Source organism: Epinephelus fuscoguttatus, linkage group LG13 (genome assembly GCF_011397635.1).
Source record: "Epinephelus fuscoguttatus linkage group LG13, E.fuscoguttatus.final_Chr_v1".
Taxonomy (NCBI): Eukaryota; Metazoa; Chordata; class Actinopteri; order Perciformes; family Serranidae; genus Epinephelus; species Epinephelus fuscoguttatus.
In genome coordinates this window covers 2,360,508-2,387,517 of record NC_064764.1, presented here as the reverse complement: position 1 = coordinate 2,387,517, position 27,010 = coordinate 2,360,508, and the positions used below count along the sequence as shown (strand labels likewise).

General features: G+C 40.8%; 2 protein-coding genes across 2 annotated transcripts in view; both read left to right on the top strand.

Annotated features, from left to right (window-relative positions):
- lg13h2orf76 (linkage group 13 C2orf76 homolog) overlaps positions 1-27,010 on the top strand; it is a 43,761-nt gene that overhangs the window by 2,372 nt on the left and 14,379 nt on the right. The window contains exons 3-4 of the mRNA XM_049594917.1: positions 17,160-17,197; positions 22,313-22,394. Of these exons, the coding sequence (XP_049450874.1) occupies positions 17,160-17,197; positions 22,313-22,394 (120 nt within the window). The remainder of the gene's footprint in view (positions 1-17,159; positions 17,198-22,312; positions 22,395-27,010) is intronic.
- On the top strand, positions 25,767-26,647 carry LOC125900115 (zinc finger BED domain-containing protein 4-like). The gene is made up of 2 exons (XM_049594912.1): positions 25,767-25,930; positions 26,239-26,647. The coding sequence occupies exons 1-2, from the start codon at positions 25,767-25,769 to the stop codon at positions 26,645-26,647; spliced, it is 573 nt and encodes a 190-aa protein (XP_049450869.1).

Below are 27,010 nucleotides of genomic sequence, written 5' to 3'. Positions count from 1 at the left end.
CATGGCTCCCGTCCACATGCAGTGTAAAAGGTCGATCCATGCGAGGAGCTGCAAGGACAGGAGATGAACACAAAACAGACTTGATGTTCTCAAAGGCCTGCTGACACAAGGGTAACCAAAGAAAATGGGTGTCCCCCTTCAACAAATTGGTCAAGGGGGCTACCACAGTGGAAAAGTTCTTGCAAAAACTGCGGTAGTATCCCACCAAACCAACAAAACGCTGCAGCTCTTTCTTCATGGAGGGTACAGGATACTTCTTAACAGCACTCGTTTTAGCATGGAGAGTTTCTCCCATGTATCACTGTAAATGACGACATCATCCAAGTCCACAGCACAGCCATTTAGGGATGGGTATCATTAAGATTTTAACGGTACTACTACTCTTATTGACACTGCTCATCGATACGGTATTTTAACGGTAGGCCTACTCTTTTCGATACTTTTTGAGGATAAAAAAACAAATTAAGAACATAAATTGCTTTACTTTCTCAATTCTCATTATGCAACAAAATAGTTTTTTAACAAAACATTTTACGTTTTACAACTTGAATATAAAATACATAAAATATTGAACATAAACATTTTTTTTACATAATTTAGTAGAGGCAAGGATATATAGACCGGGGGGATCCCACGCGCCCAGGCTAGGGTTGCAAAATAGCTAATGGTTATTAACTCCACGTGTTGGCTGCTAGCATAATGTTACAAACCTGGAATGGACGTAGATGAACTAGCTGTGCTAGGGCAGTCAAACACTGTACATATTTCTGTCTGAATATGATGCACTTTCGCAAGGTGTTTTGACAAATTACTAGTGTTGCCGCCCTTACACGCAAAACATTTGTCACACTTGTGACAATGTGTCGTGTAGCAGCGCAAGTGCCAAAAACAAGCTCATTAGGGCTAAAACCGGTACTGTCCTGCACAACTTCCCTGGCATCCAACAGAAGCCATGGCAACCCTTCCTCCCAGTCCTGACTCAACTCAACACAATAACCATGCAACAGAGACTTAAGTGTTTGATGGAACTTCTCAAGAGCTCCCTGACTTTCTGTGCATGATAAGCAGAAGCCCTGTTATGCTGGATCTTTGACCTTTTCAACACCTGAGCGTAGAAGCTGGATGAAAAATTTGAGTCCTGGATAACTTTTGGTATTCCGAAAACGGAAATGAACTGCATTAACCTGCATAGGACTGCATAGACCTCAGACTCTGTGCGTTTAGTTGCGGGGGGGGGACATGTCCTGAGTGCCGCTTCTGCCATGTTTTCATTGTTTGTGTTTACACATGCTACGCATTCACGCAGCGCCTGCATCGTGAGACTTGAATGAGGCTGTTATTACATATCCTGATAATCCACCGCAATAATGCAATTAATTTAAACATAAACAATCATTCTTACCGTGTAAAAATTAACCGAAATTTACCGTAATATTGGTAATCGTTACATCCCTACCCCTGTCACACTACTCTCTTGCTGCAACAATTATGCGTTGAACTATGCGTTCAATCGCCACACGCTGGTGTTACACACAACAGCTGTGCGCCGACATCATGTCACGCTACAGTCACACCCGGCTTCATTCATAAAACTGACGAGCCCCCATCTGTTACGACCCCACTCTGAGGCCGCAACCAGAAACGAGAACAGAGAGGGGATCAGTGCCAAATAGCGTTGAGTTTATTTATAAAAGTAAAACAGAAGAAGGCAAAAAGTATTTCATTTCAGCATTTCAGCGACCAGCCATGTAGGAGGGATATATGGTTGAGCACATCACCGGGCCCAGGTGCAGCTCATCACCTGATGACGACGACCCTGCTTCGGACCAGAACCTGCCAGGAAGACAACAGCACACAGCACGCCAGCACCACACAGAATAGTGGAGGGGTCGTCACAAAATACACCAAAAAAATGGACCAATGGAAACAGGGATTGATTACATGTAGATTAATATTGTGCATTTGATTCATCTACACAGCATGAGTAAAGTCTTAGATTAATGATTTGCATTTTTTGGTGCAATACAGTTTGCAACATAGTTTAACCAACAATTACCAGCAATTACTGGGTCTCATTCATGAAATATGAGTAGAAGCAATTTGTGTGTAAACTGTTCGCAGACTTTACGTGCATGTCCTCATTCATCAATATTTTAGTAGCTCCGATCTTTTCGTAGCTACTAACAAAATCTACTCCTAGTCCTGACCACTCGTAGTGCTTGTGTAAATTTAGTAAAGCACATAAATATTGCTTGTCACTATTGGAAATTACAATTTTAATTTGTATTGCGCTCTGTTATGTACACAATACACAGATGCCTTTGAAACACATAATCTAAACATGACAAAATATTAAAAATTTAGTTAAATTAGTTGGCAATTAGCAGGTTTAAGATCCAGATTAGGTCCATGATTGTGAATTATCTATGTAAATCGACTCAGTAGATTACACGTTCTTTCTACATGTTGAATGATGATAATAAAAATATCCGTAAGGACAGCCGGATCACAGCCTCTTCGGCCTCGATGCCTGGGAGCAGCAGGTGGTGGAGCCACGAAGGAGCACACGCCAGCTGAAAGAATTATTTGAGACAACACGTATTTTTTTTTTTTTTTTTTTTTGTGGCTTTTTGATCATTTGAATGAATAAATCTGATGTGAAAAATGTTTAATTTACGTTGTATAAAACAGAGCTTTAGGCTATTAAGATTCAAATAATTTGAAGACAATGCACACAAAACTGCTGTAGGCTATATGTTATCCGTATCATTTGTTAAAATAAATGTTAAATAGCTGTACATTTCGACAGCCATCACTGATTTAGAGTTTATCCATTGCACACAAAACATCTCTGGTTTCCCGTTCCCACTTCATTCAAAACCCCACAAATGAATCTTCTGTTTGTTTGGTGACCGCTGTATTTTTTGTGTGTGTGCTTATGCGTTTCTTTGCCTCCAGTTTCATATCAAACCATTTACGCTTCACCTCTGACATGGTTCTTTGTACCACGGAGACAACATTAACAGCATCTGTTACCTCCCTCCAGGCCTTCGCTTTGCCTGTCCCTGTCACACCACTACTAACTGAAAAAAATGAAGTGTTTTTTCTTAAAGCCTCAGTGTATAAAAATGGTGAGTAACAGTGACATCAGCGGTCAAATTCTAGATTGCAGGGCTCACTCACGCTCACTTGCTCGCCCCTTCCATCGGGTAAGTGACGGTGGCCTCGCAGGATAAAAAGCCTTGTGCAGACAGCAGAGATCCATCCACAAGTTTTTTTTCAGGAGTAGGCCTATCTAGCGACGAGGTGAATATTTATTTAGAAATCTAAACCATGTTACAATGTTGTAGCGACCCTGCAGTAAATGTTCTGTTATAATGTCAATGTTCTGTGAGTTAATGGCATGTTTGGGATTGAATGAGTAGGCTATAGGTAGGGGGGCAGGGTGTGAGTGTGATGGGAATGAGGGCTGTGTGAGTGCGCTTGCTGGTGTGTGTATGAGCGAGCTGGAGGAGAGCAGGAGTGCACAGTTGGAGTTACAGTAAGTTCTTGTTTGTTGGTTGTTTTGGCGTAGTTACGGCCAACAGTAACCTGTACTGTTCAGTAATAAACGGTGGTTTGTGGAATAACTGCGTCATCCTTTCCACACGTCCTGGCGGACGCTACAATATGTTATAGCTTACCAATGACATATAGGTTATCTGTGAGATATAACGTTATGTTAGGTGTTTTATTTCTAATTGTTTTGGTATCACGAGCAAACATTAGCACAGTAATGCTAAAATAACATGTTTTATGTGGTAGTCACGGCACAGTGCGGCAAATATAGGTTGGTACGATTATAATGCGCTTCCAGAGTGTTCTTCCACAGGAGTTCAAATAAAATAAGCAACGCCGATATTCACTCGCGTTTTGTCCCTTCCTCGCTTATCTGATCTTTTTCTTTTATTTGGTGGCGTGGTTTCCCTTTTACGGGCAAAACATGTGTGTGCTCCTCCATTTAAAGTGCGACAGAATCATAAAAGTACGAAGCAGGTTCACGCAGAAGCGCCCCGGATTGGGCTTCACCTTCACGACCCAGTGACGGCAAGTTCTAGATAAACGCGAAGCGCGTATATCCCTTTTGGCCACTGTAACTCAAATATGGCGATGCAGCCTCCAGCATACTGCGCCCTGCCTGTGTGTATATATGGAGAAATCATTCTAAGCCTAGGAGAAAGCTTCCATTTGTATGTGAATTGCATTACACTTTAGTAAATATATATTTATGAAAGCAATAGTTGATATTTGCTAATAAATAACCACGTAAATTACACATTGTAACTTTAAGTCCACTTCACCCAAAATTATTTTGATCTCCGCTTCAGAAAAATTATTTTTTCTTTCTTTCTCTTTCTTTCTTTGCGCCATGACTGACAGGTCGACTGGATGCACATACACCTCCTTATATGGTGGTCATTGGCTATTCATGGGCGGGGATTTATGCTAATTGCTGATTACCGGGAGCGCGCTGTCACTTTACGATGGATTGGCATTCATGATCATACACACGTGTTTACGATCAAATCTGAGTTTCCCGAGGCGTTCCTGAATCTGGAGTAGGTTTTTAGTAGCGTAGGCTTTTAGGTGCAAATCCACACACAGATTTACTCACTTTTCATGAATGAGACCCACTGTGTGTGCAGAGTTGTTACTGTTAGCAGTGGTATTTAACTGGGTTTCCACCATAATGCGCCGTTACCTGAGCGAAACAGAGTGGAAGTAGGTAAGCTGACTCTCCACCAGTAGATGGCAGTATGAGTACTTAAATGTATGCCTGGTTTGTCTCTTTGTGAACTGTTGGCTTATTTTCCAGGTTATTGATGCAGATGTGTTTAATACTATTCATTTAATTTGATATTTGATGTTTATGGTTTATTTACAACCTAGTTATAGATAGCATGTATTTACTTTTTATTCAGAACCACACGTAGGCCTACCTGTATGGAAGAGTGAGCATGTGTTGATAGTGTGGCAGAAATGTAAATGAAAAATACAGACACATTTGGGTTGTTCTTATCAGACACGATTCAGTGGATCAGGCCTCAGTTACCAGCCTGTCACAGCACCACCTGTACACTATACCTTCATCATTTACTCTCAGCTCAGAGTCAAACCTGCATGTCCTTCTGTTCCAACTCTGCTGTTAGCATCTTACTTCAGAAATTTCTTGATGTAGGCTGTTTGGTCTAAGAATGATTTACAGGACTGCAGAAATAGGACACAGCCAGTACAAAGGCACAATTTACTGACCCTCCACAGAAACTGTAGCAAAAGATGAATGAATGACGAGAGGTAATCATAGAAAGAGTGGCAGGATTAGTTTGAATTTTTTATTGTTAGGTTATGTGCAGTGGTAGACAACATATTCAGATACTTTATTTAACTTCTCAAATATTCTCAAAAGTAACTATTTTATATACAATTTGACTGCAACTCAAAGAAGAGAGACCTGTTTTGTCTGACCAACAGTCCAAAACTCAAACTGATTATTCGTGTTTTGTGTGCAAAATGATGGCTAGTGACAGTGCCCCCAAAAATTTGAGATACCCCTACCTAGAACAAAACCTAACAATGTTTTTCCTCATCTCTAAGGTCTCCCATATATGAAATGGATTCTTAGGTTTAAATATTTTACTGCAAACATTGTTAAATTGATACATATTGTTATACACCCCAAACCTAAAAAAGAACCAAAATATAGCCTGGCCATATGGGAGTTAACACATATAAACTCATGTAGATTAAGAACACAAGCTCTGACAGCTTTGAAACTTCACGTAATTGTGGTCAGGAAGTTGCTTCACCTACTAGAAAAACCTGGATGTGAATATCTTGATGTGTGTAACATATAGAGACCCATGAACACTTGCCTAAAATAAGCGGACATGGAAAAAAAAGAATCTATGCAGAATGTTCTCATTTACTTTGTAGTTGCTTGGCCAGGTATTGTCATAGAAACACTCTGGATGGATATGATGACTATAGCCGTCATATGATGGCTTGTTGGAAAGGTAGGGTTGTGCTGAATCCAGCGGAACCAAATATGTGAATATAACATGCATAGTCAGTGTGTTATATCACTAAATGTATGAAGTGTCCCAAATGAAGGAAAGTGAAACAATGACATAATCAAGTCTCCAAAGCCCATTATCAATGGTGAGAAGAATGTTGACCAATTCAGTGTTACTGCAAACTAAGTAAGTCACTTGAGGTTAGTGTTGCCTATATGTATGATGCATTTCATAAATGGTAGATTCAAATGATACCTTTTACTATATAGTTCCTATGGAAACAAAGATTGAAATTGAAAGGAGACAAGAAGGCGACAAGGAGACAGGATTGTAGTTTGGCCTTGATGATCCTTTTAATAAAACTATAAACAAAACACTCTGAGGAGGAATGACCCCTCTCCTCACACTAAACTCTAGCTCTTTGGCTGGTGTTTTTCATGGGCTGTGTAGTCATTACTGTCATTCATCCACATTATCTTCAGTGACAAAGTGGGTCATATTTGGGATGCTTCCCATCCAGAGTGTCTTCATTTTGATCAAAGTTGTCGATGGCTGCATTAACAATTACATGTTAAGTGACTCCAGTGAGGCCAGTTGGGATGTAGACACCACTCTCTGTCTTTGATATCTGGTCTGCTGCCACAGACGTGAGGAAGTGCCTAACCTCTATATAGGAACAGTGCCCATTGCACTGAGCTCATCGATGAGTGTCTTACTACCAAACTCATGATGAATCAAAATGGCAAGTCCCAGTGTGATTGGCGTATGGATATGACAGCTCTGTGCAATAAGATCATAGCAGATTGCGATCACACACAGATTGTCCTTTGACGGGATGTTGGGTACATACTTGCTGCACTGGAGACATGATAGATGATCACTGCTAATATATGACTGACGGTCATGTTCCATGCTTTTCCTCAATATGTCTGCAGCCCTGTGTAATATTTGGGTTTCGGAAAGACTGACTTGTTAAGTTTTGTCTCACAGTCTTTTGTCTTTTCTGTGAGTTGAGCAGCTTCCCTCATTGCATAACTTACGTGCATACTCTCAGAGCACACCAGATCTGACTTTGCAGGACGTGGAACAAATACCAGCCTGTCTTTGTAATGCTGTATCAGCTTTCCCTTTAGTTCCCAGGATGTACAGCTGTGACCAAAAGTTTTGAGAATCACACAAATATTAATTTTCATAAAGTCTTCTGCCTCATTTTTTATGATGGCAATTTGCATGTACTCCAGAATGTTATGAAGAGTGATCAGATGAATTGCAATTAATTGCAAAGTCCCTCTTTGCCATGAAAATGAACTTAATCCCCCCAAAAACATTTCCAATGCATTTCAGTCCTGCCATAGAAGGACCATCTGACATCATGTCAGTGATTCTCTCGTTAACACAGGTGAGAGTGCTGATGAGGACAAGGTGGAGATCACTTTGTCATGCTGATTGAGTTAGAATAACAGACTGGAAGCTTTAAAAGAGGGTGGTGCTTGAAATCATTGTTCTTCCTCTGTTAACCATGGTTACCTGCAAGGAAACACGTGCAGTCATCATTGCTTTGTACAAAAAGGGCTTTACAGGCAAGGATATTGCTGATACTAAGATTGCACCTAAATCAACCATTTATCGGATCATCAAGAACTTCAAGGAGAGAGGTTCAATTGTTGTGAAGAAGGCTTCAGGGCACCCAAGAAAGTCCAGCAAACGCCAGGACCGTCTCCTAAAGTTGATTCAGCTGCGGGATCGGGCACCACCAGTGCAGAGCTTGCTCAGGAATGGCAGCAGGCAGGTGTGAGTGCATCTGCACGCACAGTGAGGCGAACTTTTGGAGGATGGCCTGGTGTCAAGAAGGGCAGCAAAGAAGCCACTTCTCTCCAGGAAAAACATCAGAGACAGACTGATATTCTGCAAAAAGTACAGGGATTGGACTGCTGAGGACTGGGGTAAAGTCATTTTCTCTGATGAATCCCCTTTCCAATTGTTTGGGGCTTCTGGAAAAAAGCTCATCCGGAGAAGAAAAGGTGAGCACTACCATCAGTCCTGTGTCATGCCAACAGTAAAGCATCCTGAGACCATCCATGTGTGGGGTTGCTTTTCAGCCAAGGGACTGGGCTCACTCACAATTTTGCCTAAGAACACAGCCATGAATAAAGAATGGTACCAAAACATCCTCCGAGAGCAACTTCTCCCAACCATCCAAGAACAGTTTGGTGACGAACAATGCCTTTTCCAGCATGATGGAGCGCCTTGCCATAAGGCAAAAGTGATAACTACGTGGCTCGGGGAACAAAACATTGAAATTTTGGGTCCATGGCCAGGAAACTCCCCAGACCTTAATCCCATTGAGAACTTGTGGTCAATCCTCAAGAGGCGGGTGGACAAACAAAAACCCACAAATTCTGACAAACTCCAAGCATTGATTATGCAAGAATGGGCTACCATCAGTCAGGATGTGGTCCAGAAGTTAATTGACAGCATGCCAGGGCGAATTGCAGAGGTCTTGAAAAAGAAGGGTCAGCATTGCAAATATTGACTCTTTGCATAAACTTACTGTAATTGTCAATAAAAGCCTTTGACCCGTATGAAATGCTTGTAATTATACTTCAGTATATTATAGTAACATCTGACAAAAAGATCTAAAAACACTGAAGCAGCAAACTTTGAAAAAACCAATACTAGTGTAATTCTCAAAACTTTTGGCCATGGCTGTATATTTCTTGTGTTGGACCACTGTGCCATCTTCTTCCAGAGAAAGGGTCTTCAGTATGTCATTATAACTATCAGTCAAAGAGTTTAGAGTCCTGACTATCATATCTTTAGACAATACTGTTTTATCAATGTCTTCAGTGAGCGTAATAAAGGCTTTGTCATAGACATTGATCTGCTTCTCTGATTCATCTCCTATGATATTTGGCATCATATGCAAAGAGATCGGGGTATGAAAGCAGCCGAAGATGTACGTCTTCATCAAGCCTTTCAGAAGCTGCATGAAGGACCTTGTCTCTGGTACTCACGCCTGTACCAGTAGTGATAGCTGCGGTTCTGGAGGTTCTGGTCTAGTACTGGCCTTCTCACAAATGAAACAATCTCTCCATATGTTAAATGTTGTTGTATCAGCCCTACTCAGTGTCCTTGGTGCAGATGTGCTCTCACTGTCAACATTTGGAACTTCCTGCTCACTGACTTTTGTCTTAAGTTTGCTCTACATGATACACAGGGGGTTTCAAGACCCTCTGGGGGCCCTAGGCAAGAGGCACCTTGGAGGCCCCCCCTCCCGCGCCAGCACCCGTCTCCGACACTGACAAGACATGAAGCATTCGTAACAAATCCTTTATTTATAGAAAAATGTAAAAACAAAGCAAAATTGCCTTACATTATTTAAATAACAAAAACACACACATAACATACTTCCTTTCAAAGAAAACAATAACAAAATACAAAAATAAATACAATAACTCATTGTGTAAGACAAATATTTGTGTAGTCATTTTAAATTAAATAATCTCATGACAGATTTAAACTGGAGAGTAGATCCCTCTGAGGCTCAATGAAGTTTCTTATTCTTTGTTATTCTTATTTCTTAAGTCACTGTGAACTTAGAATAACTTCCTCCTACCTTCATCTGTTGAGGCAACTAAAGAGGTATGCTGTTGTTGTGGACCAAAATATTTCAAAAAAGCACCTTGAGAAAAAAAAGAGCTCAGTTATATTTGGTGAGTTTGCTTTCATATTTTCATGAAAGTACAGAACTGTGTATGTGCTTCACAAGCACTCAGCATTTAAGATCTGTATGAAATAATTAATGAACTGCAGTAACAACTTCAATGCTTCATGTTAACATAATATCTTCCTCTTCTAAATACAAATTAGTTACAGTTTGGACAGAATAAGATGTTCTATGGACAGCAGAATTGATGTTGGTTTCATTAATGTTAGCATTTGACAACAAATGCATTACTAATGGGAGAAATTAACATTGTCGTTGGCACTAACTTATTGCAGGTACAGTGTTCTGTGTACGCAACCATGGCAACACAGCTAATGTCATATAATTCTGTTCAAACAAACAAACAGATATGTCTCAAGAGTTTAGAAGCTTCAAGCTGGTCCACTCACTGTCTAACTAATGTTAGCTAGCTGTTGTTATTGTCATGTTGTGCATTGAACATTAAACTTTTCTGATGCTTGGTGGGACTGGGACAAAGTGGCATGTGGCAATCACTACTTGTAACACATTCTCACTTACTGTCTCGTACACTGAGACACTGTCTCGTTTTTTCTTTTCATCCTCCTCTTGCTTTTTTTTTTCTTTTAGCGTGCCCTGAGGGATATGTTCGCTTCTTTATGCCGCAGCCCGCACGGCACCGGCAGCAGCAAGTCAGCTCAGTCAGCTGTAGGGGCCCCATTAGGGAGGTCTCCGATGTGTCGTTGTTGCAGTGTCTCTAAGGGTGTTTGAAATGGTGTCGTTGATTACAGACCAAATGTCAGCAGTCCCTTGAGGCCCCCTCTATCCACTGCAAGCAGCAGCAAGTGGGGTGCGGGGGTGGGGGGGTGGGGGGGATTAGGGGGGATTCCGACGTGTTGTCGTTGCTACAGTGTCTATAGGGGTTCCATTCATATTGTCATTGATATGGACCAATGTCAGCTGTCTCTGGGGGGCCCCTTCCAGCTTGGGGCCCTAGGCAATTGCCTAGTTTGCCTGTCCGGTTGTGACGGCCCTGATGATACATGATATGATACTATTATTTTGGAGGAAAGTATGTCATCTGTATATGGAGCCAGGGTTTTATGGACATCATCACCTCTCTGCTGAGCAAGGGTAAGTATGTGTTGGAGGCCTTCAGCTGTGGGCTTTTGGACATAGGGTTCTTTTTTCTTGCCTTTTTCCAAATGTTTCCCACAGATGATACAAATCTTTGGATGCAAAGTCTGTAAGACATTCTCCATAATTCAAGAAACTAATAAAAAGGATAAATAATATACATTTCATTTTTTTTTTTTTATTTTCATACACAGGGGGTCCAAAACTAACACTCGCCTCTCGCCAATTACAGGTAGATTTTGTCTCTGGCTGGTAAATTTTTAAGACCACTCGCCACTCTGGCGAGTTATTTTTTTACCAGCGAAAAATGCATTTTTTGTTACTGGAGAACGATGCTGGTATCGGCTGGTTTCCTGGCAGAGTAATGTGTATTTCAGGCAGAGACGATCTTTGGTCATGTAAGTGCATCACATGCATTTGCGACTAAAAATAGTTTTGTGCAAGCGAACAAAAGAAAACATTCAGGAGCACGCTGTGCGAGTACAGATTTCAACCAGCAGCAGAAACGAAGGGCGAATCCTGTCAGTTGTGGGTTGAACGAGGGTCACAGACACAGACACAGACAGGAATACGTATTCCTGTCAAATACAGCGGCCATAGTGCTCCGTGGCGCAAGATAACGGCTTACCGGCGACGGAGAAGCCTGGCTCCAGGTCCAATAATTTCCTCTTCTTGGTGTCATGACTGCCCAGTAGTACCTGAACAACCGAGCCGTGGCGGCACACAGGTATGTGGCGTGTCAGAGGAGAAACGAGCCATTCACATTTCTCTCTTTGTGGCAGGTAACGGCCCACAAACCTCACCGCACTTTAGGGACTGTTCTTTACTTATGGAGGGACTGTTCTTTACTTGTCAGGGGAGGAGGGTGGCTGGTTGATTTTTATTTTATTTATTTATTTATCTTATTTATTTATTTTATTTCGATCCCCGCTATGTTAATCAGTTGGTGCAGTTTCACTTAAGTAAAAAAAAAATGACTGAACAACTTTCACTTGTATTGGAGTAATATTTGACCAAGAGTATCTTTACTTTCACTCAAGTCATGTCATTGAATACTTTGTCCACCACTGGTCAGACATTCATGTTTATATAGGGCAGGCCCTGCTGTTGCAGTCTGGTCGAGCTAAAATCTTATGTCTCAACTGTCCAAAGGAGACTGAAGTCAGTGATTCATGTACAATTCCTTAATGAAAGATTCTTTTTGCACTGTAGTAAGAATACTACAGAATTTATTAACCCAAATATTACACTTAACTGTTGAAACAGTTATTCATATTTTAGCATACATTATTACTAATATTAGTGCACACTATTAAAATATTGATTGAGAATCGCATACAAGACCCAAATGACATGCTAAATAACAGCCAGGCTGGCTGGTAAGTGAAGTTAGTTTTGGACCCTGCTTATACATGTATAGACATGTCATATACATGTTATGTCCCTTTCATGACATAATAATAATAATAATAATAATAATGATAATAATAATAATAGGCTAAGTAGTTTCTATAGTTAGCTATAGAAAGCTTAGTTAGCTAGTTAGCTACTTAATTTAGATTAGGCTAGGTCATTTCTAGGTCTTTTCACATGACATAGTATTTGCAATGATTTACCTGTCAGGTTAGGGAAATATACAAGAAGACAATGATATAGTTAGCTACAGCTGGATTCATCCAGTAGCCTAACAGTAGCCAGCTCACTGCAGATCACAACTCTCTAATCAGAGATCACACCAAGGGAGTGAAGTAAGCAGCGGAGGCTCTACTGCCCTCTGCTAGTTTGGACAAAGATATAAACTAACACTATTATTTTCCATTATGCATGACTAATGACTTGAAAATAAATTCAAGTGGATGTAGATATCTTAATAAAGGTGTTCTATTTCAATTTAACCTGATTCTACTGGATATTTGTTTACATATGAACTGTATAAGGTGTCATGAAATATACTATTATTAAATGTATCAGAAATATAGAGTAGCACTTACCTCAAGTGACTTACTTTGCAGTAACACTGAATTGGTCTTCTCACCATTGATAATGGGCTTTGGAGACTTGATTATGTCAATGTTTCACTTTCCTTCGTTTGGGACACTTCAAACATTTAGTGACATAACACATTGACTATACATGTTATATTCACATATTTGGTTCCGCTGGATTCAGCACAACCCTACCTTTCCAACAAGCCATCACATGTGTTTCTATGACAATCCCTGGCCAAGCAACTACAAAGTAAATGAGAACATACTGCATAGATATTCTTTTTTTGCATGTCCGCTTAAGTGTTCATGGGTCGCTATATGTTGCACACATCAAGATATTCACATCCAGGTTTTTCCAGTAGGTGAAGCAACTTCCTGACCACAATTATGTGAAGTGTCAAAGCTGTCAGAGCTTGTGTTCTTAATCTACATGAGTTCATATGTGTTAACTCCCATACGGCCAGGCTATATTTTGGTTCTTTTTTAGGTTTGGGGTGTATAACAATATGTATCAATTTAACAATGTTTGCAGTAAAATATTTAAACCTAAGAATCCATTTCATATATGGGAGACCTTAGAGATGAGGAAAAACATTGTTAGGTATAGTTCTACCCCCCGGTAGGGGTATCTCAAGAACTAAAGCCCTTTTTGACAGTTTGTCACTAGCCTGTAAAGTAAACTGTGAAATTATTGGAGTGGAATAAAAAGTACAATATTGTCAGAAAATGTTGACTTTTTCAACTGTATTTATTCCACTACTCTTCTCAGGTACACAATGCTTTATTCAACAAACACTTTGGGCTTCCCTTCATCAGGTTGGTGTCTAATGCCACTTCTGGTTTTCTTGTAGTCATTAATTGTGTATGCACATAATCATCATCCTTTATTATCATCATTATTTTGAATGCTGTATCTCAAGTACACTTTGAGGGAATTTATTCAAATTTGGCACAAACGTCCTAATTGAAGAGGGTGGTTAAAGTTTAGGTAGGATGTTTTCTTTTATACACAGTGAAAATAAATATTTTTTTGTTAACAGTGGTGGTCTGTATGGAGCTTGGGATTAGCACTTGGCTGATTAGTCAAACAGTATATGAATAGTGTTCAAGTTTTTCCTTATCCGCTGCAAGGGTCCTAAGGACAGAGGGATGCTGTATGCTGTAAAGCCCTGTGAAGCAAATTGTGATTTGTGATATTGGGCTTTATAAATAAAATTGATTGATAGAATTGATTGACAACATACAGTGGTGTGAAAAAGTGTTTTCCCCCTTCCTGATTTCTTACTTTTTTGCATGTTTTCCGCACTTAAATGTTTCAGATCATCAAACAAATTTAAACATTAGTCAAAGATAACACAAGTAAACACAAAATGCAGTTTTTAAATGAAGGGTTTTATTAATGAGGAAGAAAAATCCAAAGCCAAATGTGTCTTTATTTTTAGTTTATTTTACATTTTCATTTCTGCCACACTATCAACACATGCTCATTCTTCCGTACAGGTAGGCCTACGTGTGGTTCTGAAATGAAAAGTAAATACATGCTATCTATAACTAGGTTGTAAATAAACCATAAACATCAAATGTCAAATTAAATGAATAGTATTAAACACATCTGCATCAATAACCTGGAAAATAAGACAACCATTCACAAAGAGACAAACCAGGCATACATTTAAGTACTCATACTGCCATCTTATCAAATTGATAAGTCCCTGATGTCGCTGTTTTACTCTGCTTTTATTGAATCTGTTCTATCCTTTTCTATTATTTGTTGGTACGGCAACCTGGGGACCAGAGAGAAAAATGCCCTTGACAGGATTGTTAAGGTGGCAAGTAAGATTGTAGGAGTGCAGTTCACCAGTCTGAATCATATTTTTACCAGGCAGGCTCTTAAAAAAGCTGTGTCCATTCAGTCCCATAGTGACCATCCTCTCAGCTCAGAATATAACCTGTTACCTTCTGGCCAACGGCTGCGAGTTCCAACTGCCACAAAAAACAGATATAAAAACTCCTTCATCCCAGTTTCCATCAGAGCCTTAAACGACTCCTGTAGGAGGTAACTGCAAAGGCGTGTCTGTGAATTTAATCAAACAAATTGGATTTGGATCGTGTGTATGATTGTATATATTGTATGTGTATTATTGTATATTTACTCTGTGGGGTGGGAGTGTTGGCTCTGACTGACAAAATGTGGAACTGACTTGATGCAGACTTTATTTACAAAGGACAGATATTGTCTAAATCTCTCATAGTTAATTACCTGTGTGGTAAATGGATTATCCATTCTGGTCTGAAAGACTGTGAAATGGATTGACAGATACTGATCACGCCTGATCTCGTTAGATCTCGGAGAGACCTAGCCTGATCCACGGGTTCTCTCTAACTGGTATGCAAATCGCACATAGCACTTTAAATCGCACTTTATGAACTCTGTCCCCCATCCCCACCCCCATGCAAAAATACTTGTCTGACTGACGTATGCTCTTAGGTTTTTATTTTTATTTATCTGTGTGTTTTGTTTCTCATGCAAATGTACTTTTTGCAAAGGTACTTTCTGCAATTTGTTTATAATGCCTGTGCCTGCTGCAACCCAATTTGCCCATATTGGGACATAATAAAGTTGAAGTGAAGTGAAGTGAAGTGAAGTTTATATTTCAAGATCGCTGATTCGCTCATTTCGCTGTCAATCAAAAAGGGATTAGCCGAGGCCAGCCCACTGCCCCATAGACCCCCAGAGACGCTGAGCATCCGATGGGCAGGACAAAACCGAGCATTTATCCAATGACTGTCTAGTTTCGCTGCAGTGGAGCAACCCACTCTATGCTTCCCCATTGAAGTCTTTGGATGCTGAGTTTCCACTGTTTAATGCACTGTGATGCTACGGGAATGAACGAGAAGAGAGTCGCGTCAGTGACCTGTGATAAGTAGCTAATTCTGAACAAAAGTTGAACGCGTTCTAGCGCATATTTAGTCAATGAAATGTAAACACAACAGTACATATTTGACCACTTATTTTTTGACATTTTAGTGGAGGCTGAGCTTCCCTTGCAGTCTTAGAGCAATCGCCACTTTTCCACTCTGTTTCGCTCAGGCAACAGCGCATTACGGTGGAAACCCAGTTAAATACCACTGCTAACAGTAACAACTCTGCACACACAGTAATTGCTGGTAATTGTTGGTTAAACTATATTGCGAACTGTATTGCACCAAAAAATGCAAATCATTAATCTAAGACTTTACTCATGCTGTGTAGATGAATCAAATGCACAATATTAATCTACATGTAATCGATCCCTGTTTCCATCTGTCCATTTTTTTGGTGTATTTATTTACTTATTAATTTGTCTGATTGATTAATTTATATTAATGTATTTTTCCTCAGATGTTACCCTGGTATGTGCTCGCATAACGTTATAGAATGACTATTGTATTCTCTTGGCTTTTATTTTGAAAGGCCCATATTTACTTGGACTTCCGGGAAGCTCACCTGTCTTACATATCTTCACGTTCTTTTCAAGAGGAAAGATGAAAACAGGCATTGGAAGAAACCAAAATCGGAGTGTTATTTGAATTTTGTTTTCTTGTTTTTTCGGTTTTTGATTCAGACAACAAATACGGAAAAACAGCTCTGTTTTATCATTTGTAGTTTTTTTGTTTAAAACGAAAAAATGAAAAACCATGGTATTTCCGTTTTCCTGTTTTTTTTTTTTGGTTAAAACGAAATATCAAACTGACAAAAAGTACACGGGCCGAGACTGTTTTTTAAATGTTCTATTTTTGACCTGTGCACTAAATGAAATATTTGAAAAAGAAGTCTAAATCTGTTTTTTGTTGGACATTGAAAAACAAATAATGAAATAACAAATCGTTTTTCCATTTTATTGTTTTTTCGTTCTTAATTGAAATTCAAATGAATGAATGGTACATGGACCTTGCTGGTTTAAGTTCAGATCAAGTATGGAGTGTGAACTGGTAGCTGGAGAGGTGCCAGTTTGCTTCCTGGGCAGCCCTGTTGCTTTGATCTCTCTCCATTCAGTGCGTGTGTAGGTCGTCTTTGTGCATATGTGTATTTCAGGCCTGTGTGTATGTGACAACAGTGGGGAAAAAATGGAATTTCCCCTCTGGGATTAATAAAGTATATCTTCTTCTAATGAGCTGCTCAATGGCAGGACATGTAGTGTGTCTTCAGGGGTAATCAGCACAAATCTTCCAAATCCAAGACTGTTGTGATTTTATGTATTCACTACCTGGCAAAATACATGCTTTGCATCTGATTCCATTCTCTTGTCTTTTCAGACACAATGAAAATTATCCACCAAGCACATGGAGCAAAGGTATCTATCTACAGGAAGTGTCACACTGCTGGGCCGCACACTAGGTGTGAGCCTGAAGGCCAGGTGTCCTCAAGCAACTTAACTTTCGCAGCAACAAGACTGAAAAGTGGCTTATAGTATGACACCTTTGCTTTAGTGGCATATGATACATGAAAGTGTTATGTCACTGGTCTGCTGATAGGTGCACTTCAGAAGCTGCTGAGGGGATCCAGGTCAGTAGTATTTGGTTAAACTGACCAAGTATTAAAATCTAAATCATTACTTTCTTGCCTGAAAAAACTCCAAAACTTAAAGGGACATTGTATAACATTTTCAGTTGTTGTTGCATTTATAAATATGTCATCACTGGTGTACTATTACCTCCACCAATAATCTGACTTATTCTCGTAAAAGGAGAATTTCGGATTTGTTTGTACATTGTGCGGGCAAGTCGTCTGTGGGGTTCCATTACGTTTCGCCATCTTGAGAGTACACCCGCCAGCAAGGGACATACAGCACCGCCTTCGGTGTTTTCGTTGAGAGCCAGGCCACCACTGCATGACTGAAGAGCCGAAGGAGAGGAGCAAGAGGCACTTCGCTACTACCCTGGCAAATTTGAAACAAAGTCCCACTCTTTGAGCATAATGCAGGATCATGCATATGCAGCATCATGGGAGACGGAATCCTTGTCACCGAGAAAGCGCAAAAGGGAATAGAAAAGGCAGCGTGACCGGCGAATTAAAAAAATGAAGGCCCACATCGGGGTAGCCTTTCTCAGGTAGAGAGAGCTGCTGAGGGAGAATGGTAATGCAATCACAGGCCAGCACCGCTGTTGGCTGTTAGCCGCTGTTAGCGGCCAGTCACTAACAGCCTCATCCCTCTCCTCGCATCACTGCGCCGCTGTTAGCTGTTAGCGCTGGCCTGTGATTGTATTACCTTTCTCCTTCAGCAGCTCTCCCCACCTGGGAAAGGCTACCCCAGTGCTGACCCTTGTTTTTTTAATTCGCAGGTCATGCTGCCTTTTTGATTCCCTTTTGCACTTTCTTGGCGACGAGGATTCCGTCTCCCGTGATGCTGCATAATACATGATCCTGCATTATGCTCAAAGAGTGGGACTTTGTTATGGGGCAGTAGTGCCGCTGGCCACTAACAGCTGAGAGGGATGAGGTGTGTGAGGCTGAGCCACTTGTCAGTTGTCAAAGGACAAGACGTGATTGGTTTGTTTCAATTTACCTCCGCCCCAACAGTCCTACGTTGTAAACACAGCCAGCATGGTGAGGAGGGGGTTTGTCAACTCGCGTCGTATGTGTCTGTGTAGGAGCCTGAATGAATACTCCATTAAGTGTTGGATGACATGGTTTCATCAGTGTTATCATAGTTTTTTGGTACACAGCGGCTACAGTTGTTGCAATACGTGTTTGAAACAGTGAGGCGCTAGAGTGCGCCATCTGTTTGAATGCAATATATGATTTTAACATTAGATGGGAGGAATTCCTACACACTGTGGTTATCAGTTACATAATCGCAATCCTTGGACAAAAATACTTTGAGCCTGGCCAAAAATGTCTGCCATCACCCAGGTTCATGCAAAATGCATTCCGCGCACGTCCACAAAGTTCAGCTCCCAAAGTATCCTTGATGAAAGGATCATCAGTGACATACAAGTTACATGCTGTTTTAAGTGCCACGTGGTTGTTGAACAGCAGCTGCATTCAACTAGGAATCTGCATATGCCACTACGCCACCACAAGAGCATCATACCATCAGCCAGTTTGTTGTCAGGGTCACTCAAAAGTTTGACTGTAATGAAGGATGCTGACATATTGGCCAGATGTAACACACTCTAATGAAAGTCAGCTTACAACAAAAGCAGAAAAAAGTGAGTGAACTACTCATGGACGTGCACTTCAAAACACACCTTTGTCAAAAATGAATGTTAAAAATCAAGCAGTAGACTAATTTCTTTCATTTCCACTGTCACAGTTGGTAGAGCTGCGATTTAGAGAGATGGATCTATAATCAGCATGTTCAGCCTACTTCAGCCAGGGCAGCAGTGCTCGGAACCATATCTTGAGATCTTGAGTATATTTTATGTCACACACAATCCTTAAAGCTTCTCATTTCAGTTTGCAGCTTAAGATAAACTTCGAACTCAATTACAAAAGAGAACAAAACAAACAAACAAAAAACTCCACAACAAATATCAGTAAATAAGACTGAGACAGTTTGACTGGCATCAGGAGTATTCTCTCTGGAGGTGTGGTGCCAGCAGCTGGGGGTGAAGGGGTAGCCAGCTGTGTAGTGGAGGTAAATGTGAAATTTAAAACTTTAAAACTATAGCTAAATTATTTTTCACAGGTGAGCTGACAGTTCAGCTCCTGGAATAAATCTGAGGAGGAGCGAGAGGGTAATGGGGTTTAATTACAGTAGAAAAGCAATGGAAAATAGAAATAAAAATATCCATTAAAGCAACACTTAACTTTCTGGAAATTTTACGCTTTTCTTTGTTTCGGTTAAAATGCTATTAATAAGCTGATGGCACACTAAAATGTGAGTGAATTCCACCAGAGATAAAAACTCATGAATATACCATTCTCATATGGTTCTATGAAAACTCAGACCATTGGCCGAGCGTCCTGTCTGTTTTCCCCACATGGAGGCCTCCGACTGGACTGACATAACTGCTCGTGTAACATCCCTGTAACCTTATTCTAAAACATATCAGTCATCACTGACTCCGGTTGAGTTTTAAAACTCCGGAGTGGCGTTTGACTGTCTTGGTTGTAATGTTACACTTGCAAACAACCATACATTATTGTTGAAATATTCAACAGGGACTAGACAAAAAGTTATGACCTGCCACCGAAAGAAAAGAGAAAAAAAAAACGTCAGTAGATTTGTATCAGTAAAGCTACCTGGTTTTTTTGGGGGGTTTTTTTTCCATTTATTTATTTTTCTAATGTTTTATGTCGGGATACGAGTGATAACACACGTAATAGAAGCTGTTGTGCACAGATATAAATACAGGTGTGCTTTGAGATTTTGACTTGCCCTTTGGTGTGCCTTGGGCACAAAAAGTTTGAAAAACACAGCCCCTTCAAACGCAGTGATTAGCTACATGTTCTAACAGTGCTACTCCTTAACAGTAATTACATAATAATTATGACTCATTGCATTACGGCTGACCCAAAAAATTCAAAGGTTCGAAGCTTTGTTCGATGGCACGGGATTCGATTGTGAAAAAAAACAATTCGAAGCTTCGGTGCTTTTTTTTTTTTTTTTTGGGGAGGCCATAAACGCAACACTAACCCAACGAGCGCACTCAGAGCCACTCTGAGTCTGGCGTCAGAGACACTTCTGATGCTCTGAGTTGCGCATCTGTTTGATTGTGCTGAAGTGTGTACCGAGGGTTTTAATTTAAGGTGCTCACGGACTCGGGCGCACTATAAGCGGAGCAGACTCTGTGAGGAATGTCCGCAGTCGAGCGCACTTCCGCGTTGTACCAATAAATACCAAAGCACGTTATCACCTCCTAGATATTCCTACTGATCACTAGACCCAACCAATTCCCACATGTAACTCAAAATAATTTTACTTTGTTTTTTCTTTTTAACGCTTTTTTATTTTATTCCAGACAGCCAAGACAAAACTCATCAATTGAGCAAACAGAAAATGTATAACTGCTGTCCTTTCATACATAGTTAACACCATACAAAAAAATCAACCAAAAAACACAACAAAGCCAAAAAGAAAAAGAAAAAAGGGGGAGAGACAGTACCCACATATCAATCATTCTTTTTTTAACATATTAAAGAGGTGATCATTCACAGCCCCAAGATGTCCCTGACCCACCACTGCCAGGACTGCATCCAGATGGACCAAATGGACAGTCAATGAGAGAAGCCATAGTCAACCACAACTTTACTTTTTACTCTTTTGATCAATAAAAACAATTGTGTGGTGACACAAGACATTTCATTAGTCATTTAGCTGACACTTTCATCCAAAGCAACTTTGAATTGCTTTTGTAGTGAATTCACAATTGCATCTATTGTCTAAAACAAGTGACAAACAACATAATCTTGTGCTGAAGGCAACATGAAGAATAGCAAAATAAAAATGGATGAGGGGTAAAAATACAAGTGGGATGATCATGGTAGTCAGTCTATATCCAGAGACCTCAAATCCAGATTCTGTAATCCTGATCTTGTGGTATCTGGATCAGAATGATCCCATCTGAAAATTCTTTGAAAAACCAGGACCAAATCTACAAGATAAATTTGATCTGGGATAACAAAAAGGAGGACTACAAAATCCGGATCATTCTGATCCAGATTAAAAGTTTTGAAATACTGGGTCCTACACATTAACAACTAGTGATGGTGAGATGAAGCCTCATGAAGCACTGAAGCTTTCCAGCAAATTGGCTCAGAAAAGGGTTAATTTCTCGAGGCTTCATGTGCACACGAAACCACCTGCTGGCCAAAGTGTGTAAAACAAGCAGCTGTGATCTTAACCATGTAAACTGTGATACACGGTATTTTGTGTTAGTAACGGCTGTTGGGAATTTTCTAGTGAGTAGGCTATATTATAACTATACTGTATCAAATACATGTATAATAAACTTATTGTTTTGTGACTGCATCCTATGTGTATAAAATAATCATTTGGCCAAAATCATATTGTTGTGTAGTGTCATATAATATAATAATGGCAGGAGGGGTAATATTCGTGTTCTCTGTCACTTCTGTCAAAACTTCACACCAAGATCTGAATAGCTTCCCGAACCAGTTATGTGGTATAGCCGGGCAGCGAGGCTTCGGACGTCATCAATGACGCCACTCGTCTGAAACAATACAAGCGTTGATACGCGCATCGTGGAAACACTTCCTGGATCACTCGACACGCTTCGAAGCATCGGCACAGCACGTAACGTCACTATTAACAACTGAACAAACGGTGTTTGCCTCATTGCAATATCAGAAGGCATGAAATATTTATAATAGTTTAAATAGTCACATTTTCAGCCTGACTGTATGTTCTACAAAGGCACAAAGTTTGGTAATTATGTGGTCCTTTGAAATTCAAAGTTGTGATTGAAGTGGAAATCTTTTTTCTTTTTTTTTTTTTTTGCAGAGTAATGAGTTGGTGATGAGTTTAGATGAAGACGAAAAGCTTATTCTGCAAGATGACCAAACCCTTGCAACTGCTGGTGTTGGTAAGAGTATTTCACTGCTATTCAGTAAACACTCATTGAATACCGTGTGTGTGTGTGTGTGTGTGTGTGTGTGTGTGTGTGTATATATATATATATACAGTACAGGCCAAAAGTTTGGACACACCTTCTCATTCAATGCGTTTTCTTTATTTTCATGACTATTTTCATTGTAGATTCTCACTGAAGGCATCAAAACTATGAATGAACACATGTGGAGTTATGTACTTAACAAAAAAAGGTGAAATAACTGAAAACATGTTTTATATTCTAGTTTCTTCAAAATAGCCACCCTTTGCTCTGATTACTGCTTTGCACACTCTTGGCATTCTCTCCACGAGCTTCAAGAGGTAGTCACCTGAAATGGCTTTCCAACAGTCTTGAAGGAGTTCCCAGAGGTGTTTAGCACTTGTTGGCCCCTTTGCCTTCACTCTGCGGTCCAGCTCACCCCAAACCATCTCCATTGGGTTCAGGTCCGGTGACTGTGGAGGCCAGGTCATCTGCCGCAGCACTCCATCACTCTCCTTCTTGGTCAAATAGCCCTTACACAGCCTGGAGGTGTGTTTGGGTTCATTGTCCTGTTGAAAAATAAATGATCGTCCAACTAAACGCAAACCGGATGGGATGGCATGTCGCTGCAGGATGCTGTGGTAGCCATGCTGGTTCAGTGTGCCTTCAATTTTGAATAAATCCCCAACAGTGTCACCAGCAAAACACCCCCACACCATCACACCTCCTCCTCCGTGCTTCACAGTGGGAACCAGGCATGTGGAATCCATCCGTTCACCTTTTCTGCGTCTCACAAAGACACGGCGGTTGGAACCAAAGATCTCAAATTTGGACTCATCAGACCAAAGCACAGATTTCCACTGGTCTAATGTCCATTCCTTGTGTTTCTTGGCCCAAACAAATCTCTTCTGCTTGTTGCCTCTCCTTAGCAGTGGTTTCCTAGCAGCTATTTGACCATGAAGGCCTGATTCGCGCAGTCTCCTCTTAACAGTTGTTCTAGAGATGGGTCTGCTGCTAGAACTCTGTGTGGCATTCATCTGGTCTCTGATCTGAGCTGCTGTTAACTTGCGATTTCTGAGGCTGGTGACTCGGATGAACTTATCCTCAGAAGCAGAGGTGACTCTTGGTCTTCCTTTCCTGGGGCAGTCCTCATGTGTGCCAGTTTCGTTGTAGTGCTTGATGGTTTTTGCGACTCCACTTGGGGACACATTTAAAGTTTTTACAATTTTCCGGACTGACTGACCTTCATTTCTTAAAGTAATGATGGCCACTCGTTTTTCTTTAGTTAGCTGATTGGTTTTTGCCATAATATGAATTTTAACAGTTGTCCAATAGGGCTGTCAGCTGTGTATTAATCTGACTTCTGCACAACACAACTGATGGTCCCAACCCCATTGATAAAGCAAGAAATTCCACTAATTAACCCTGATAAGGCACACCTGTGAAGTGGAAACCATTTCAGGTGACTACCTCTTGAAGCTCATGGAGAGAATGCCAAGAGTGTGCAAAGCAGTAATCAGAGCAAAGGGTGGCTATTTTGAAGAAACTAGAATATAAAACATGTTTTCAATTATTTCACCTTTTTTTGTTAAGTACATAACTCCACATGTGTTCATTCATAGTTTTGATGCCTTCAGTGAGAATCTACAATGTAAATAGTCATGAAAATAAAGAAAACGCATTGAATGAGAAGGTGTGTCCAAACTTTTGGCCTGTACTGTATATATTAGACTTTCCACCGATCGGATCGGCTTGATCGGATCGGCCAGTATTTCACTTTTTTTTTCAATTGTTCTGACCGGCCCTAAAATCTTCATTCACCGATCCGATCAATGACGTCATTGTCATTTTGAAACTGCTCCTGTTGCAGCTGGCTTGTGATCTGTTTCAACTGCACTGTGACACCGTTTGCTAGTGAAGCTGTTGATTCAAATTTCAAAAAACTTTATTGTCCGTCCGTCACATAGTAACAGAGCTCAAAACAAACGCCGCAAAGATGTAAAACACTCATTCACACCGATTAAACTTTTTTTTTTTTAACAAACAAAGCAAAATAGACACGTCTCACTAGTTTAAATGTGTTTTTATGTCTTTGTGGCGTTTATGTTTTGAGCTCTGTCACTATGTGCTGGACAATAAAGTTTTTAAAATCCAGAATACGCCACACGTAAAACCCTCTTTGGCACGTCGACGTCAGTTGCAAACAAAGTAAACAAACATGTCGGCGGTATGGAGTTTTTTCACCGTGAACCAGAGCAATACAACAAAAGCTGTCTGCAACCTGTGTAAAGTTTTAGTACACCGTGGAGGAAACTCTGCTAAAGCTTTTAACACAACGAATTTAATTCGGCACTTAGAGAAAGAACACAAGGAGGAGCATGCTGATTTCAAAAAGCGGAGTGCAGAAAAGGAAAGAGAGACACCCAGGCGGCTACAGCAAACGACTTTGGACCGTGTCCAGCCGTACAGCCGTGACAGCGAGAAGGCAAAGGGGGGTACAAGAAAGCTGATGGAGTTTATTGTGCTGGCCGACCTGCCATTTAATATAGTTGAGAACCCCGCATTCCAACGCTTGCTGGCGTACTTCGATCCGCGCTATCTCCTCCCAGGGCACTCATACTGTGGCGATACCGCACTAAACGAGCTGCACCGGGTTGTTCATTCTCACGTCGAGGGCCTTCTGAGAGAACACAGTCCCTCGATTAGTTTGACCACTGATATTTGGTCATCAGATGTGAGCCCCATGTCACTGCTTAGTTTAACCGCTCAGTGGATTGGCCTAGATTTCAAACTCTGCGCGGCAGTACTACACGCCCAGGAATTCCGCGGCTCACGCACTGCTGCAGCGCTGGTGACGAAATACAACAACATGCTCCAGGTGTGGCAGATTCCGAGAGAGAGGGTTCATGTCGTACTGCGAGACAATGCCGCAAACATGGCAAAAGTCATGCGAGAGGGAGGACTGCCGACCTTACCGTGCATGGCGCACACACTCCAGCTGGCTGTCCATGACGGGCTGCTGGCACAGTGCATAGTGTCAGACATCCTTGCTACGGGGAGATGTATCATCGGGCACTTCAAACGCTACCCTCAAGTGTACTGTGCATTCCACGACGTGCAGCTGCAGCTGGGCCAGGATGTCAGAAAATTCCAGCAAGACGTTGCCACCCGGTGGAACAGCAGCTATTACATGCTCCAAAGTCTGCTGCAGCAAAAACGGGCACTTGCTGCTTTTGGAGCCGAGCATGAAGTTCCTGCTTCCTTCAATTCCAACCAGTGGGGTCTGATAGAAAACATGCTACAATCCTGGAACCATTTGAGGAGCTCACAAGGGCAATAAGCACATCCACTGCATCTGCCGCTGATATGATCCCATCTGTGATGGCCTTAAAATGGTTCCTGAGCAGAGATTCCCCATCAGATCATGGTGTGGGCACCACAAAAGCCGAACTGCTGAGAGCTGTAACCCGGAGATTTGATGGGATTGAAAACGAGCCCCTCTACACTTTGGCTACTCTATTAGACCCAAGGTGAGGAAAAACATTTAGCCTAAAATAATCTGCAAAATATACTTAAGTTGACTTAATAAAACAATGTTATTTATTAGCCTAACACTCACATTTAGAACAGCAAACATATGTTCTGTTAATTGAATAATATCTGTTCTATCTTATATATTTGGCTTTTACACAGTAAAACAGTTTTACACAGAAAAATCCTCAGTGTCAATGTAACTAATGGACCATTTAGTTACAGTTTTATTTTAAGTTGCTCTAAAAGAACAAATGCCCAGTTAAATTAATGTGATGTTTAATTTATTATTTTGGTTTTAATTAAGGTACAAGGATCGATGCTTTTCTGCAGAGTTGAAGGCACACACACGGGGGCTGCTGTTAGATCTGCTGGCTACACAGAAGGGCCCTGATGAAGGACAACAACCTGGAGACAACAACAACACAGATGAGCCAGCTGAGAAGATGCCACGACCTGGTTCCTTGTCATCGATGTTGGGTGAGATCATGCAAGAAGAAAGGCCACAGCAGGCCACTGCAGCAATGTCTCAGTTGAATCTCTATCTGTCAGAGCCAGTCATCTCTCGAGATGCTGACCCACTGGCTTACTGGAGAGCCAATCAGGATCGCTTTTCTGCCCTCACCATTGCTGCAAGAGCTTACCTGTCAGCACCCTGCACAAGTGTGGACAGTGAGCGCCTGTTCAGTGCTGCATCCAACATCCTGGATGATTGAAGAAGCAGGCTTTCAGCCAAGAAAGTTTAGATGCTCCTCTTTGTTAGAAAGAATCTGCCATTGATGCATAAATAGGCATAGGCATTTATGTAGCCGAAGTAATATAGCAGCAAGTTTAAACCTCCTTTTCTGAATTTAAAATAATGTTTGTTTTGCCTAGGAGGGGGAGCATTGTTTACATTTTATTTAGTACATATACTTGGCTGCTACTTGTTTTATTTATTTTATTTAAGTGCTCCTATACAGACATTTCATTTATTTTATTTGTTGGAAATATATGTGGCCTGGGTGCCGTGCCATATTTTCTGTTCACCTGAGTGCCATTTATGAATGTTTTGAGGCAGAATTACTGCCTTTTATTTG

Excerpts from the sequence above, each read along its gene's own strand:
- LOC125900115 (XM_049594912.1), top strand. The coding sequence starts at position 25,767 with ATGATCCCATCTGTGATGGCCTTAAAATGGTTCCTGAGCAGAGATTCC. Across the intron at positions 25,931-26,238 it reads GCTACTCTATTAGACCCAAG|GTACAAGGATCGATGCTTTT; the intron begins GTGAGGAAAAAC and ends GTTTTAATTAAG.